General features: G+C 41.5%; 4 protein-coding genes across 7 annotated transcripts; 2 read left to right on the top strand and 2 right to left on the bottom strand.

The window, feature by feature from the left end:
- Window positions 1-534: 534 nt before the first annotated feature.
- LOC104822425 lies at window positions 535-5,128 on the bottom strand. Of its 2 annotated transcripts, XM_010553648.2 has the most exons (16): window positions 5,035-5,101; window positions 4,790-4,943; window positions 4,360-4,454; window positions 4,150-4,263; window positions 3,970-4,074; window positions 3,783-3,854; window positions 3,542-3,654; window positions 3,251-3,385; window positions 3,016-3,084; window positions 2,834-2,921; window positions 2,648-2,719; window positions 2,454-2,554; window positions 1,754-1,871; window positions 1,190-1,249; window positions 976-1,086; window positions 535-867 (listed from the first exon to the last, which is right to left on the bottom strand). In XM_010553648.2, the coding sequence occupies exons 2-16, from the start codon at window positions 4,884-4,886 to the stop codon at window positions 763-765; spliced, it is 1,455 nt and encodes a 484-aa protein (XP_010551950.1). In that variant the 5' UTR covers window positions 4,887-4,943; window positions 5,035-5,101; the 3' UTR covers window positions 535-762. The 2 variants fall into 2 exon arrangements, with proteins under 2 accessions (XP_010551950.1, XP_010551949.1); XM_010553647.1 differs by having other exon boundaries at window positions 4,790-5,128.
- Window positions 5,129-5,608: 480 nt separating this feature from the next.
- On the top strand, window positions 5,609-11,053 carry LOC104822423 (histone-lysine N-methyltransferase, H3 lysine-9 specific SUVH4). 3 transcript variants are annotated; one of them, XM_010553645.1, is made up of 16 exons: window positions 5,609-5,758; window positions 5,915-6,282; window positions 6,373-6,459; window positions 6,545-6,610; window positions 7,257-7,311; window positions 7,452-7,459; window positions 7,660-7,836; window positions 8,073-8,171; window positions 8,336-8,434; window positions 9,207-9,256; window positions 9,337-9,425; window positions 9,517-9,676; window positions 9,778-9,883; window positions 10,018-10,200; window positions 10,350-10,580; window positions 10,678-11,053. In XM_010553645.1, exons 2-16 carry the CDS (start codon window positions 5,929-5,931, stop codon window positions 10,789-10,791), a joined length of 1,878 nt encoding a protein of 625 aa, XP_010551947.1. In that variant the 5' UTR covers window positions 5,609-5,758; window positions 5,915-5,928; the 3' UTR covers window positions 10,792-11,053. The 3 variants fall into 3 exon arrangements, with proteins under 3 accessions (XP_010551947.1, XP_010551946.1, XP_010551944.1); XM_010553644.1 differs by having other exon boundaries at window positions 5,912-6,282; window positions 7,452-7,561; XM_010553642.2 differs by having other exon boundaries at window positions 5,610-5,758; window positions 7,452-7,561.
- Window positions 10,963-13,240, bottom strand: LOC104822424 (exocyst complex component EXO70B1). The gene has a single exon (XM_010553646.2). The coding sequence runs from the start codon at window positions 13,122-13,124 to the stop codon at window positions 11,151-11,153; it is 1,974 nt and encodes a 657-aa protein (XP_010551948.1). The 5' UTR covers window positions 13,125-13,240; the 3' UTR covers window positions 10,963-11,150.
- Window positions 13,241-14,071: 831 nt separating this feature from the next.
- On the top strand, window positions 14,072-16,135 carry LOC104822422 (glycerophosphodiester phosphodiesterase GDPD1, chloroplastic). Its single transcript, XM_010553641.2, has 4 exons — window positions 14,072-14,523; window positions 14,829-14,888; window positions 14,979-15,359; window positions 15,548-16,135. The coding sequence occupies exons 1-4, from the start codon at window positions 14,287-14,289 to the stop codon at window positions 15,950-15,952; spliced, it is 1,083 nt and encodes a 360-aa protein (XP_010551943.1). The 5' UTR covers window positions 14,072-14,286; the 3' UTR covers window positions 15,953-16,135.
- The last annotated feature ends 434 nt before the right edge of the window (window positions 16,136-16,569 follow it).

The following is a 16,569-nucleotide window of genomic DNA, read 5'->3' as shown; positions in this document are numbered from 1 at the left end:
CCTTATTCGGTTTTCAGGCAACATCCTCACGCCCTTTTCCACGTATATTTTTGTAACGTTCTTATGTACTACTCCATCAGAAGAAACACGAGAGCGAAACCCAAACACGAGAGAGAAACCCAAGTAGCCTCCGTGTGGTTACTTTCTCTATCGTTTAACAAAAGTTTTTTTTTTTTTTTGTTGTTGATAATTAGGATAGTTTTCCAAATTTTCGCCCAGACTATATCCACCATAGACCCAAAACCAACATTTGTATATGTACTATTTTGGTCTAAAAATTATATCTCTCCCCTCCCATCAAACCTAGAACTTGATAACACCCAAAAATTTACATGTGTATAATTACCGAGGCAATATAAAATTACTATAATTTAAGAAAAGAAATTTAATTTTTTTACAAGGCATTTAACATTTTTTATTTAAAATTTATTATTAAATTATTTTTTAATAAAAAGAACCTATGTCCCACAACTAATGAGTTGGGCCCGCCCATATATATATATATATATATATGAAACCGATAACGCTAACATATATACAATACAAATATTCTCTTTTATTTTCTTTGCGATAATCAAATGCAGGAGGACGTTATTTTTGTTTTAACGGTAATCGGAGAGAAACGCAGAAAAGCATCCGACAAAGCAGCAAGAGTTTGATCGCCAAGGGAACATTGCCAAAACACTACCCACCCTTCACTTTAAAGAAATTATTAGCCAAAAAAGTAGAAATCTCACGAGCAGAGGAATCACCAAGAAGGGCTTAGCTTACTCCCTGTCTGGCCTTCAGCACAAGCTCCTCCGTTGTGGTTCCTATGATCTCGTTCGCCCGCTTAAGCCCTACACAGTAATACCGTCCAATCGTGTCCTGCAACAACAAACCCTAACGTTGATTCACCCCGAAAGCCCGTGTCTTTTCCCAAACACGGGCAGCAAAAGATGGAGTTAACAAGGCTTTCTGAACGGTTTTACTCACCCGGGCAACAATTCCCAGCTTCTCTAGCTTCTGAACTGCATCATCCACATCAAAATCACATCTCTCGGCAAACTCTTCCCTGATTAGTTCCTCACACCTCAGATCCAGATCCTGTTTCACAGTTTTCAGATTTTCAACAAGATAGCACTGATGCTGCCGGAACGACACATCACAAGAGAGACTATAAGAGAGTGGTGTTTAATTGTTTATGCACCTCCAATGTAGCTTTTCCCTGCTCCATCAGTATGTAGAACGAGACGATCACTTCTTTAACCTGTGCACAAGATAAGTCATTACATGAGTGTTTTGCGTGTTTGAAAGAACAACGTGCGGGCTATTCATCCTCTTGGACATGTTACATACTATTGTACCCAACAGAAACAGCGTTAAAGAGAGATTTTGCAAGAGCCTGCTTCTGCAGAAAGGCATTGCCATTTTTCTGCTATTTTACAGGTGAACCAGCCTGTGGTAGTCAGTAGGCTAAATTTTGTCAAGGAATATGATCAACATGCTAATCCTTTAACTTCTTGGACATGTTATGTTCTATCATATTGAGCATAAGAGTGCAGAAAGCATCAAATATCACTAAGCATAAGAGTGGAGAAAGCATCAAATATCACTATCAAATACCACAATATGAAAGCTTCCCCTGCATAAAAACCAGGATAGCAAAGATCCATTATAGTCAAAATTCACCAATGAACCAGTCTCCGATAATCTTGATAAATAAAGAATAGTAGCAACCATCCTCATTATCAAGATTAAGCAGGAGACTTACTTCTTGTTGTATTACATCGTCACACAGGTGTAGAAGTGTACCCCTCCCGCTGTCAAGTTGTTTATCATACATTGATTGTGTAATTAAATTCTGGTATGTAGCCATGTTTTGCTGGAACCTGAAAGAAAACAACTCACAGAATTGTTTGTGTTAGGATGCTGGCACGGTGATGGTTGCTGGTTTATAAGTTTATGTAGTCCAACATGCTTGGCGTTAGAGTTGAGCCATGCCCATGAACTTGTAACGACGATACTAGTCTGATATAAAATGAGTTCTTATCATGTTACAACAACCACCATATGCAAAGGCCTATTTTGCTGAAGAAGCAACATGAGAAGGCCAAAGTGGGCAAAATCATAGTAGACCACCATGGCCCCCTGACTCCTATTTTGAAGTTGTATTCAATGGGTCCGTCACAAATGATTCAGGTATCGTTATGGTTCTTATCAGTTGGTGTCAGAGGCACTCGATACCAAAGGCTCACAGTTGGATTTGAAGCAAAAGAGCCTGGCAAGGCCAAAGTCAGCCAAAGTGGGATATGGGAAGGATTGGTTGGTGATTCTACAAATCTGCAGTTCCTCAACAAGGTGACCTTTCTGATTGAGGTTTGGATTTGACGAAAGCCATTTATGCCTAGTGTAAGCAGGTTATCATCAGTTTGATGAAAGAATGAAAAGAAGAAAGAAGAAAAGCACTTAACGTGAAGTACGTCTTGGCACAATATCCAACCACTGTTGAGAGAATGGCGATAATTACCCACATATCTGCCTTAGGCATCTCAATTGAAGTAACCAGGGCAACCTGAAGAAAAAGTAAAATAAACCATGCAAAATTCAAATAACCTGGACGGACAGATAACCCATGAAAAGAGAGAGAGGAAACAAGGAGACCAACCAGACCAACTACAGCAGATATGAGAAATTTGACCCAATCCATTGGAGTCAGTCCAGGATTTCTTTTCTCAGGCTGCAATAAACAAGAATCGGAATTTTTATTGAAACAAAAAGGCATTTTCTAAAATCAAAGAGCATTTGGAGCAAAGCGAGGAGAGCAAGACAGAAAGAAGAGAGAAAAACTTACAAGCACAATCTCCATGTCAGCCATAGGAATGTTTTTGAAATGCTTAACATAAATTCCTCGTTCTTGATTCGTTTTAGTACCAGCTCGTCTGAAATACAATCATCATACGCTCCACAACAAGAGTTTCCAACTTTCTATAGTACCAGAAATAACTACCTGATATCAGACGAGTTAAACCTTACCTGTAAACAACAATCATTCTGTCGAAAGTAGGTTCTTGGATTGTGACCTTGCTCAAGAAGTTCTTGAAGCTGGGGTCAGGAGAAAAAACTATTAGATGGACCAAAAGGTACATGTGTAAATATTTAGTGACTGAAACCAGCCAAAGTGTGCCAAACGCAAACAATCATATGTGAAAGACAAATTAATAAACTATGGCCACATGATTTTGATAGGACATCGGATATAGAGAACAACCTCAGTTCCATATTCTCAAGGCGAATACGCTCCACATACAAGTCATCATTGTCTCCTTCAGGGTCTGTCTCATCATCTTTCTTGGGATCTTTCTTACGACGTCTGCTAGACCTTTTTGTAAATAGTTTCTCCAACCTGAAATTCATGACGTCAGTAAGCAGTACAGAGAAGAAGGATGCCGAGAGCCAAAAATCCTGTATAAAGTAACTCAATATTACTAGGTATCTTAAGCTCGTGTCCACATTTACAAGCACACAGATAAAAGAAAAGGAAACTGCAATTAGAACTTACCTAGTTATTCTCAGAAGGTAGGACCAAAATCGTGAAATGATCACATCCAATTTTTCCATGAAAAAGAAATCTGTTGTCCTATCCATCCCGATACCACGCCGGAAAATGACATACTAAGAAAAAAAATAGATAACCACAATAAATCTTCTTTACATAGACATGAATTTTTCTCTTTGCTGCCATAATCAATTCCTTAGGAAAAAGTTTAAAGCCTTCAAATGTAGGACGATTCAAACAATACCTTATCAGAAAAATCTGGAAGATCCTCATGTGGATGCTCCTCAAAATACCTTTTCATCAGCTTCTTATCAAGCTTCACCAAAGCCGAAAATTTGTTTATAACAATCCGGAAAACGATAACCCAACACAACTCTCAGACGCTGTATGATTAGTTAAAACGACACTGACTAAATGCTGTTCATTTAAACCTTTGATTCGTCAACTGTAATGGGTAGATTCAAAAGATACTGGCCCGAGTGTGCAACATCGATCTCATCATCTGTCGTTATTTTGAAGTTGCTCTTATCCATTACCTGCAAAGAAAATAAGCACATCAGAGGAGCCAAATTACAGTACATATGGATCAGATAACTTAATCAACAGACAACCTGAAACAAGTAAGTTAAGAAATTCTGTTCAAGAATATCGATTTCCCCAGGAGTTAGGTTTTGCTGCTGCAGTTTCTGAGCGCCATGAACTGGATCGAATAGAGAGTACAGTTGCTACAAACGCAAAAGCCGACAAATTATCAAGAAAAGGAACAAATAGACAAGTTTAACAAAGAGGAAAACTAGTTCGGAGAAAAAAGAGTTAAACACCATTAGGTCTTCAAACTGTAGAAGATACCAAGCTCGGACAGTGTACTCAATCCTCTTGGAAAGCTTGAGGAACTCTTGTCTGTCACTGCTATGTTCTGCAAAGCATAAGCCAGTTCAGAGGTTATCTGATAAGATTCAGTGAAGAACAGGAAAATAAGCGGTCACTTATCAGAATTACCAAAGACGCAAACTTCTGCAAGAGATTGAAACGTTTATCTTAGTAAATCTCGAAACATCAACAAAATTATCAAATTTAGGCTCTCGAAGAGAGAAATCGTTCAAAGAATTCCGCACGCGCATATGAAGAGAAACCATTCTCGAGACTTCCTCTCTCGTTCGATGGTGCCATGAACGTAGAAACACGGGGCAAACCCAAATGCGCGCGGATAGGTTTAGCAAATCGAGAAGGAGAGAAAATGGAGGAACTGACCGATGAGATTGGCCAAGGTCATGATGAGCTTAGGTTTGAGGATAGGGATGACAGATTCGCGCTCGAGACGAATCACATCCTTCTTCCGACCCGCCATTACTCGTCTGTTAACCGCAAAGCCACAGCCGATTTCTACAGAACCCTAATCGAACAACTGGCAAAGATTTAAGGAGAAGAAGAAACGATCGAATCTCGAATCAAGAATCAAGAATGTGTGAAAGAGTAACGCATGAAATTAAACCCACGAAGCTCTTTCGATTAAAAACCCATTTACGACATTACTAATGTTGAATTCTCCCCGCATTTCTAGCTGCTCTGGTTTTATGATGTCGGTCCTCTCAACTCTTTTTAATTTTTTAATTTTTATTTTATTTATATAAATGCTGGATGTCTGATGACCGAACTTGTGGCGCTGCAGCCTCCACATGCTTGATTATTTCATAACTACGGCGTTCTTCACATCAAACTATATAAATAATTCCATTATATCAATTCTACTGATCAGTCAGATAGATGAATGCTTTGGTTTATTTGGTTATGGTTAATTTATTTGAATCTTGAGAATTCATTGGTAATGGTTATCTAATCTTACTGGATTCGATTCGAATTTGATTTAATTTTAATTTGGTTTGATTCCGTTCGTTTTTTTTTTTAATTTATGTCGGAACAAAGAATGGAAGGCCGGTAACATCAAACGACGCGGGCTTTCGGAATGCAGAGGGAAGCCCATTTTGGACTCTTAAGTTTTAGGAGGGAAACCGAAAAAGAAAATTGAGGGAATACCCTCCAATCCTTTTTCTCCTTTTTTTTTTTTTACTTTTTTACCCCTAATTTCTTTTTGGTAGTCAGACCAAACAGTAAGGACGTTCCCTCTTCTGTCTCTGTGGACTTGGGGGAGACGATCTCATACTCTAGTTGCGCTTCGCATTCGTCTTCTTCGCCGCTCTCTCTCTCTCTCTCCGGCTCCAGGTTTGTTCTCCGCCAAAGCCTTACCTACCTGTTCTTCTCTTTTTGTTTTGTCTTGTTGCAATTCCTGGCTAAAAGGGAGAAATGGTCTGTTTTCGGTCGATCCGAAGCTGACAAGCGAAATGCGACGAGAAATTTACCCGCCTGCTGTGATAGCAGGAAACGGGAAAGAAATGGTGGCGAAGAGGAAGCGAGAGAAGGGCGAAGGCGATACGGAGCGAAGAGCGAGCCTTAGGATCCAGGATAAACTCAAAGCACAGAAGGAAGCGAAGGAGAAGTTGGTCCTTGAGAGAGTCAAGCTTCTCGACGATGACAGTGCATCGCGTGGGAATTCTCCGGAGAGCAGCGCTCCGCGTCGAAGTGTGAGCTCCCCAGCCAAAGAGACGAAGACAACGCACACGGTTTCTCATGGAGACGGGGGTCAGACGGACAGCAATGGAAGTTCGGAGCATATCGAGAAGGCGGCTCACCTCAAAGTGAGGGAGACTCTGAGGTTGTTCAACAAGCATTATCTCCATTTTGTCCAGGTACATTACCACATCTTCTCCTTGACCTGCAAAGTACCCTTTCTAGATTCGTGTCAAAACTGGTTCATCGAGAAATCATAATACTCTCAGGAAGAAGAAAAGCGATGTGCGAAACATGAGAAAATTGTGGTGGCCTCCAAATCTAAAGGGAAACGCGGTAGGAGGAAGGGTACCAAGGTAAAATTATCTTCTGTCTGATCTATCCAATATCTTATTGCTTCAGGCTCAGTTCTCTAATGGATGATGTAAGAAAATTGTTCAGAACAAAGCTGCGTCTGATGAGGACGCACCCAAGGCAAGAAGACCTGATTTGAAGGCGTTAACTAAGGCATGTAGTGATTCACCATCTACTTATGTCTAGTATTTTGATGTTAACCATATCTGCCATTGATTGCTACTCAGTTCCCGCAAGCTGCAGATTTTCCACATCATTGCTGTCTAAGTCTTTAAATCTTTTGAGTTTTACTCGACCATGTGTTGCTAGTTTTTTCATTTTCTAGATTTTGATATTTTGAGTTATGCTTCGGTTTTGTGCTTCTGCATTGTCACGGTTTTGATGAAGCCGTTTCTGTCAATATGTGAACTTTGTAATTTTTTCTGTGATGCAACTTGTTATCTTTTGTTATCAAAATGTTATAAGATGCCAAACATTTCAAACATGTATTAAAGTAATGCGTAGAACGTGTGTAAAACACATGAAATTGCATAGAAGTTTACAAATGTGTTAATTGGTGCATCCGGTGCCAATTCGCCGTGAGTCCATCCGCCTGTGAGCTTCCGAGATGAGCCCATGGTACAAATCTATCGTGAGCTTATCAGATTTTCTAAGATATGACAACATCTGGTGAATAATATCATGTTTCCATTTAATTCTTCCTTCCAAAAAGATGGATTATAAAACATTATGGTCTGTAGATGCTGCATTCTCTCATTTTCGCCATACATTGCCCTAAGACTTGAAACAATTTTGTCAGATGAAGGATGCCAATGAGATATTGTATCCGGAAAAAAGGATAGGGAATCTTCCAGGTTGGTCGATCCCGCTTTTTACTGAGTTTATAAAGACCTTGTTTTCCACCCATTTTGGCTGGAAGTTGCCATAAGTTTTGCCCAAGTCACTCCTGCATGAAATTTCTGTTATTACCTTCTGACAATGGTCCTGTTTCCAGGTATTGAGGTCGGGCACCGATTCTTTTCTAGAGCTGAAATGGTTGTCTTGGGCTTGCACTATCATTGGCTCAATGGCATAGATTTTATGGGGTCTGCTTACAAAAAAGGAGTAATAAAATACACCTTCTTTCCTAATACATCTCTCGTGTTTTAGTGTATTCCTTGATTTTTATCTATTAGTAGTTCTATTTTTGTTTCCTATTGCAGGAGTATAGTCACTACACTTTACCGCTTGCCGTTTCAATAGTTATATCGGGCATGTATGAGGATGATCTGGACAATGCGGATGAGGTTGTGTACACTGGTCAAGGAGGGCAAAATTTAACGGGTAACAAGCGCCAGATTCAGGATCAAACATTAACTCGCGGCAATTTGGCTTTGAAGGTCTTATTTTTAAATCTTCTTGTCTCCTTTTTTCCATTGCTTGTAATCTGTATCTACCATACTATGAGAAGCGCCCAACAAGTAATGTCACACATCTTGTTTTCATTTAATATTCTTTAATGGCTTTCTCTATTCTTTTTCTCATGTTATGTTAGTCCCTCTTATACGTGCTCTTCTGTGTTCTTTTTTTTAAGGTCTTCCATATGGAATTTATATAGTATGTTTCTTCGTTTCAGAACTGTATTGAGCACAATGTGCCTGTAAGAGTTATCCGTGGTCACCAGTGCACAAATAGTTATACCAGAAGAGTATACACTTATGATGGCTTGTACAAGGTATGTGTGCAGACCTATCCTTTAAGCTTGGTCTTGTGCTTTTTATCTGTTATTTTACCTTTGATTTCCTAATTGTCAGATCTGCAAGAGACAATATGTCTAGTACTTTTCATTATTCATCTGACGCCTTAGTTCGATCTAATTCTGTACCCTGTCTCCTCTAGGTTGTTCGATACTGGGCAGAGAAGGGAATTTCAGGATACACAGTGTATAAATACAAACTAAAGCGACTGGAAGGGCAACCAGTACTGATGACTAATCAGGTATATCTTCTCTAGACCTAGGTTTATTAATATCTGATTTTTATTTATTATTCAATGTTTGAATTTGGAAACAAGATATGTGGTCTAGTGGCTCGATTCTTGTTAACCTCCCAACGATCATGGGGTCAAAACATACCCGTGGAGATATGTGTGTGTGAATGGACTTCACCAACAGAAAAAGAAAAAAAAATGGGAGTATTTACTTTTGTTACGTCGGTCAGTGATTTTTATCTAGCTTAATTGGTATATCCCACCTCTTGAACCATGATTGATGGTAGCAGCTGGTTTTGTACTCCATCAGTCTGATGATCTTGTGAGGAAGTATGGTTGTTCTTTGGTTGGTGTAACTTATTCCGAATTCTTTTGCCCTGCATGTTTGGAACTCAGAATATAGCTAATACAAGCGAAGGTTTCTACCTGAGGCTCTTAAAGCTTGTGGATTATTGGAATACCGTTTATCTTCTAAAACCTCATGTCTTATTGGCTTTTATATTCTTTAGTTACCAATTAAGAGACTTGTGCTCCAAGGTACGCCGACTGTGTGGCTTGCTCTCCAGTGGGAGCATCCACATTTGACTGAGTTGACACAATATTTTGCTTATCCAAACCTTCTGGAAATTACTTCTTGCCCTATCGAATTGTAAAATTCTCTCTTTTCCTTTTGCAGTGTCTAGTATGTTTTTATCCTGTCATGCATGCAAAATGTATCTGATATCTTTAAATCATTTTGGCTTTATTGCACAATCATCACTTTCGTTTTTTGCTATTGCAGGTTAACTTTGTGTTTGGACGTGTCCCTCAGTCTATTTCAGAGATTCAAGGGTAGGTCTCAAACACTTTTACCAGTGTAATATTGTGCAATTAGTTGCGCTTCAGCACTCATTAACATCAGCTTTTTTAAGCTTGGTGTGCAAGGACATAACCGGAGGCCTTGAAACTATTCCTGTTCCTGCTACGAACCGTGTTGATGATCCACCTGTTGCACCAACAGGCAAGTTTAAGTGGTAGAAAGTAGTAGTGACAATATTTACTTGTTTATATTGGTAAATGAGCTGGTTTAGCCTCTTTTCTGCGTGTTTCAGGGTTCACATACATCAACTCTTTGAAAGTTGAATCCAACATGAAGATCCCGAGGAATGCATCTGGGTGTAACTGTCTAGACGAATGCTCTGACCCTAGGGAATGTGCCTGCGCCAAGTTCAACGGTGGGGACTTTCCATATGTTAAACTTAACGATGGCAGGTAAGATTCTCTCTGCAATCAATTCGTCACTACATATTTGACTGTTAGGAATTATGTTTCATCTTTAGCTTATGGGTTTAAATTTCATCCTTCATTTTCAGATTGGTTGAGCCCAGAGATGTGATATTTGAATGTGGTCCAGACTGTGGTTGTGGACCTGGTTGTGTCAATAGGACCTCTCAAAAAGGATTGAGATTTCATCTAGAGGTAATTTGTAATTTAGTGTTTGATCAAGCAACATCTTAATAGTTTTAACGCCTAAGTCGAGCTATTTCTAATCACATCATGCATCATAAAAAGTAGAATATTTTTCTGTGTTGTTTCTTCTTATGATCAAATAGGTGTTTCGTTCGCCAAAGAAGGGTTGGGGGGTTAGATCATGGGACTACATACCTGCTGGGTCTCCAGTATGCGAGTACTTAGGAGTGCTCAGAAGAACTGACGATGTGGATAGTGTTTCTGACAACAACTATATATTTGAGATTGACTGCCTTCAAACAATGCAAGGCCTTGGTGGAAGAGAGGTATATTGGCAAACCATGTTTAAATCACTCATGGAGTTTGGAAATATCTATGTGCACAAGTTTCTTTTTGTTTACTTTATCCAATTATCTTGTATGTTAGTTTTGCAACCAAAGCTTATGTGGATTGATTATGATTTCTTTGCAAACAGAGAAGGCTAAGGGATGTATCCATTCCTATGGTTAACAAAATCATTCAGAGATCAGAAGATCAGAATGCGCCTGAGTTCTGCATTGATGCTGGTTCAAAAGGGAACATCTCAAGGTTCATAAATCACAGTTGTGAGCCAAACCTTTTTGTTCAGTGCGTTTTGAGTTCCCACCATGATCTCAAACTCGCACGGGTGGTGCTTTTCGCAGCAGATAACATACCACCATTACAGGTAAGTCCATCTTCCTGCCTTATCTCTCAGCAGGGTCTTTGTCCCTAGAAACTGAGCTGTAGGGATGACCAAGCATTTCTCGTGTTTCAAACTGTAGGAACTGACATATGACTACGGGTACGAAATTGATAGCGTTTATGGTCCCGATGGGAAGGTAAAACAGCTTGCGTGCTACTGTGGGGCAACAGCCTGCAGAAAACGCCTGTACTAGCAACAAATACATGGAGAAGAATATGTGAGGCTCGTATCGTTGCTAGGTATATTTTCAAGTGATAAAACTCTCAATCTTTTGCTGAATACACAGAGGTTTTAGAACCTTTTTTCGATAGGAAAGCAGCCAGGAAGTACTGCTGAGACAATTGTGAGGCGTTGCCGCTCCGTGAAACCTTTTAATTGTAAGGAGATTTCCCTTGTATATTTAGAACCCAAAAAAAAGTACATGGAAAACTCGAAAAAAGGGAAGTTAAGTTCAATGCGAGAAGAAGCAGTAATTAAATATATATAAAAGAATGTATTTGATTGTCTAAGTGTTGTGTAGTTTCTGCTTCTGGACATAGTAGGGGCAGACGCCTAGGTTCTTCTCTTGGTGGCGACGGTGGAAGAGGAGGAGACGTTGCCATCGAAGAGGTCATCAATGAGATCTTCAATGTCGTCGGCTTGGAATTTGATATACTTCTCCGTCTGCCTTCCAGGATCCAAGTACTGAGAGAACCTGGCCAAGAAGGACCTGTACGCTGGAATGATGACTGCGGAGATGGAGACCCTGAGCTCACTCTGAAGCTGCTCGTCGTTGATCACCCATGAACTTTGCGTCCTGTGAATCTCGTCGAACATTGCGTTGAAGCTCTTGAACCTATCTTTCAGATTCGGCTTCACTATCTTCCCGTTGTTCATCAGACCCTCGTGGCCCAGACACCCGAGCAACTTCCCCCATGTCTCCCTCTGGTAGTTCTTGTGGTAGTTCCTTAGCTCTGAGGATCTCCGCCTGCACCATGTGTCCCCCATCACCTGGTTTATCTCTGGTGACCCTTTTATCTTCTGCACTATATATCTCCCGTTGTTCATCATGAATATGCAGCTCAGCGATACGTCCCTGTACAACTTCGACTTCCCTTCCAGATTCCCATCCAACAAGTCCATGATTCTCATCAGCTGTCCCGAGAACGCTGAACCATCGCCACTCTCGTGATGCTGATAACCTGTGTTATCATCCCGGCTCGTGGAGTCGGACCGCTCGATCTTGGAGTGCTGCTTGAAAACCTGTTCCAGAGTGTCTTTGTATTCACACGAGTACTTGAGGTAATTCATGGTGTATCTGGTCAAGGGATGGACAGCTCCTCCAGGAACAGGAGTTTTACTGGAATCAGACTTGATGGAGTTGTCAAGATCCGAGAATATGGAGATGGCGGTTTCGCCGAGGCGAGAACGAGCGCTGCTGGCCTCGTTTCTGAGCTCGTCCCTCAACTCTTGAGGGAATAAGCCCTCCATGGCAGGAAAATGATCCCGGAGGGTCTCATATATATCCAAAATCTTGAATAGTTTCTCGGTGGAACGCTTGGTCATGGCGACAGCCTGAGCGAAACCCAAGAATTGGATGGCCAAGCCATGGGTGATGAAGGAGAAGAGGCTGCCATTGTCCCCGGGGAAAATGCTGTTGGAAAGATTGAGCTCTCCAGGGAAAAAGAGGGAGGAACAGTCCTTGAAAGTCTTGTTCCAAATGGGAATCTCTCTCTCCAGCGTCTCCCAACTCATCTTCTGCACCTCGTCTATGCTCACTTTCTCGAACTCTCCATCTTTCAGAGTCTGCATCAATACGTTCCTCCTCGCCACCATATACACCTCTCTGCATTCCGACCCGTAGCCTCCTCTCGTCAAATGATCAGCAATGTTCCTCAGCACTGACACGACTTCGTCCGGGTAGCCTGGATAGTTCATGTCTTTCCCTGGCTCCTCTTCCTTCTCCTCCTCGCCCTCGTCGCCGTTCTGATGACTGTTGTAATCATCTTCGAGGAGGAGGCGGAACTCGTCTTCCAAGAAGGCCATGGCCCGCTGCTGGATCGAGCCGGCGTGATTGATCAAATGGCTGTGATGGTGATCCAATCTCGACTTCGTCTCCATCAGCTTCGACACTCTCTCCACCCCTTCCATCACCTCTCCCACCTCCTCCGATTCTTCCCTCCACCTCATCTTCCTCTCCCCCGATTCGTATTTGCTCAGTTTCTCCTCCAATACATCCAAATACTTCCCTACATTCTGAGGGATCTGTATATAATCATCTTCTCCTTCCTCTTCTCCCTCTTTCCGCAATGTCGACAGAAAGAGGTCGAGTTCTTCCGACAAGGATTCTAGCGTGTAATGGATATCCTCTGGGGGAGTTTCTTCCGTTCCGACACTGTCACCCTCCCTGTCCGCATTCTCTGCTTCTGCATCTGTCTTGTCATCCATTTCTTTATTCTCTGCCGGCGAATCGACGCCGTTTCCCTGCAGATCGGCGTCGCCTCTGATCTCCGCCTCCTCATCTTTTCCATTGTTCTCGGTGTTCATCTTTTTAATCCGATTGTCGAGTTTCGTCAGAGGATTGGAACGTTCGTCGATGGTCCCATCTATTTTCTTTCTTCTTTTTTTTCCTCTTTAGGCCTTGTGGTTCGTTTTAGGATCGTTAAGGTTTGTGGTCGAAAGGGTGCAGAGAATGATCAGGAGGCCTTATTTTTCGGGAAAGGTTGACCTTTGACTTTTCCATGCGGCAATGGCGACGTCGTGTCATGCACATGCTTCTTTCCATATCATATATTTTTTTTTCTATTACATGAAATATAACCATTTACATACATGATTTCGTCATTCATTATATTTTTCAACTGGACATTCGTTCATAATACCAAAGACATTTGCCATGGGGGAAAGGCCGTGTGCTGTGACGTGCCGCTCTCTGGCCCTACTCGTCGACGTGCATGGATGCAATCATTCACCACGTTTCACCATGCATCCTACCCCAAAATCATAACCCTTTTTTTGTTTATATTATCACACAAATGTAACGGTTTTTCTTTTGAATGTTCTAAGAATATGCGTTTTCCCATATTAATTTCGGGCAACTTGATAGAATTACGGTGCAAGTTATACCATTTAATGCCATACCGTTTTGAAATACTTTTACATTTTATGGATATTTTTTTCGCACTTATCAATATAATTTATGATGAAAATAAAGATCTTGATGAATATACTTTTAAAAATATATTTTAGGGAACAAATCACTCTCGTCATTGGTCAAAGCCGGCCAACGATCTTTCCTGAGACACAATAGTGGGTGACGTTGCACGTGATGGCGTTCCATGATGAACAATGTAATGAGTAGCCCAAATTATTTGACTAAATATATACACAATTTCAGAATCTATAATTCCATATTTACATATATGCATATACATATATATATATAAAAGGAAAAAAAATTGCAAATTGGATGTCAATCACGAAAGCAACGGCAGCTAAGAGGAAGGTTACAGGGAAGGGGAGAGAGAGAGAGAGAGAGAGAGGAATATCCAAAAGGCATATGTGGAGAATAGAGGGAATATTCTGATTTCAGATCCATGGAGGTGCTTTTTATATATACCTTTCTTCAACCCCTCGGGCCTCAAAATCCCCGCAATAAAAAAAACAAAAAAGACAAGAAAAAAACACAGAATCTCGGTGGTCTGCATCAATGGCGCTAAAAGCCGTTCATGTCACCGACGTCCCCAGCCTGACCAAAGTCCCGGAGAAAGTCACCTTCTCCGGCGGAGTGGAAACGGCGTCGTTCGTGGTGGTGGGACACAGGGGTCACGGCATGAACCTTTTGCCCTCTCCCGACCCAAGCTTTCCAACTTTCCTGGAAAACTCCATCTCCTCCTTCAACGCCGCCGCCAAATTCCCCATCCACTTCGTCGAATTCGATGTTCAGGTCTTTCATTTTCTCCTCCTCCTCCTCCATTTTCATTTCAAAAATCAATTTTTTTTGTTTACTTTCCCGAACCCACGATTTCTGTGTCGTGTCGCCGCATACGGACACTATTTTTTTTTTTCAAATCTTTGCCGCCGCGTCCGCCACGTGACCGCCGGCCTCGACCACGTGGGAGGGTTTTCCGTAACGTTCATATTGTTTTTTCTTTCTCACTTTACCTGCCCCCCAAAAAAAAAAAAGTGATTGGAGAGGAAAATCGTAAAATTTCGCGGAGAAATTAAAAGATGGGGTTTATGCTGTGGCAGGTGACGAGCGATGGGTGCCCGGTCATTTTCCACGACAATTTCATCTGCTCCGAAGAAAACGTAAGCCACCGTTTCATGAATATTGTTGTGTAAAGTAATAGAAATCAAACAGGAAAATCGGATCTTAGAAGCATTCTTCTGATGGGGCAGGGAGTGGTGTACGAGAAGAGGGTGACAGAGCTGAGCCTGGAGGAGTTCAGGTCGTACGGAGGGCAGAAGGAGAAAGAGAGGAAAGGGAAGCCATTGATGAGGAAGACCAAGGAAGGGAAGATAGTGAAGTGGAGCATCGACTCGGACGACGACCCGCTCTGCACTCTCCAGGAGGCTTTCCAGGAAGTGGACCCCGTCCTCGGTTTCAACATCGAGCTGAAGTTTGACGACAACCTCGTCTACTCCCACGATCATCTCTCCCGTCTCCTCCGCCCGATCTTGCAGGTGGTGTCTGATCACGCCAAGGACAGACCGATCATCTTCTCCAGCTTCCAACCAGATGCCGCCTTGCTCGTCAGGAAACTGCAGACATCCTATCCTGTAAGTTATCCGACATTCATTGTTTAGAGGAATATGGCATTAGGTTTTACGTCACAATCCTTACCTTTTTTACACGGATTGATGTGCAACCAGACAATGATAGATAGAATTCGAAAAAGAGATCGATGCCAAGTAAACTTGAGATTAAGACGATGTTGAGCAAAGAGTTGCTTTTTGTTTCTTGGCAGGTGTTCTTCTTGACCAACGGAGGGACGGAGATATACAAGGACGAGAGGAGGAACTCGCTGGAGGAGGCGATAAAGCTGAGCGAAGAAGGAGGGTTTCAAGGGATAGTGTCGGAGGTGAAGGCCATTTTCAGGAATCCTGCCGCCGTCACCATCATCAAACAATCCAACCTCTCTCTCCTCACTTACGGGAAGCTCAACAACGTGGTCGAGTCTGTCTATATGCAGCACCTCATGGGCGTGGACGGAGTCATCGTCGACCATGTCCACGAGATTTCTCATGCCGTCTCCCGCATGATCCATGACCATGATCATGACCATGACCATCCTTCTAAGCTCAAGCCTCGCTTCTCTGACAAAGAGCTCTCCTTTCTTCTCAAGCTCATCCCTCAGCTAATCCAACACTAGGCTAACCTTACTTCTCTTCCCAACTTTAGGCTGTCTTTTGTCTTTTTTTTGTACAGATTTCTTCTGGGTCTTGCGGCGGGTGGTTTATTTCTTGTCTGAAATGGATCATTCATCATCATACCCTAATTTCTTTTTGCTTCCAACAAAACCAGAAACGAATAATCAAATCCACCTTTAAATGCATGTTGGCATAACGTATAAGCTTTTGTTGATTTGGTCACCCAACGATTTGAATCTATCGCATACTTTTCTCGCATTAAGAAAGTTCAAATTTTTTAAAAAAAATTCCCCCTTTTTCTTTAGATGGATAAAAATTTGAAAAAAATGGAATGAAATAAAAATCAATTGCCAAATAAAAAGAAAGTGGACGTAATTAGCTCATGGGCCGTGAAGTATTTGGGCTCTCACATGTGGGTCTGTGTCGTTTATATGGGCCTAATAGTATTTTCCTCTTCTGTTATTGTAGCCTGGGCCTTTATTTTAAAAGTTAATTTACACATTAATTAGTGAGAATGGACTGACCGTGTTCTTTATATTATGAAACATTTCCATGTTTAGAAATCCACCTCCGCGTCTTCTTTGTCTATAACTATACGCTAGGGGTGGACACGGGTCGG

The sequence above is a fragment of the Tarenaya hassleriana genome, unplaced genomic scaffold, assembly GCF_000463585.1.
Source record: "Tarenaya hassleriana unplaced genomic scaffold, ASM46358v1 Cleome36, whole genome shotgun sequence".
Taxonomy (NCBI): domain Eukaryota; kingdom Viridiplantae; phylum Streptophyta; class Magnoliopsida; order Brassicales; family Cleomaceae; genus Tarenaya; species Tarenaya hassleriana.
Note: the sequence above shows the minus strand (reverse complement) of the source record. Positions and strands in the feature narration are given on the sequence as shown.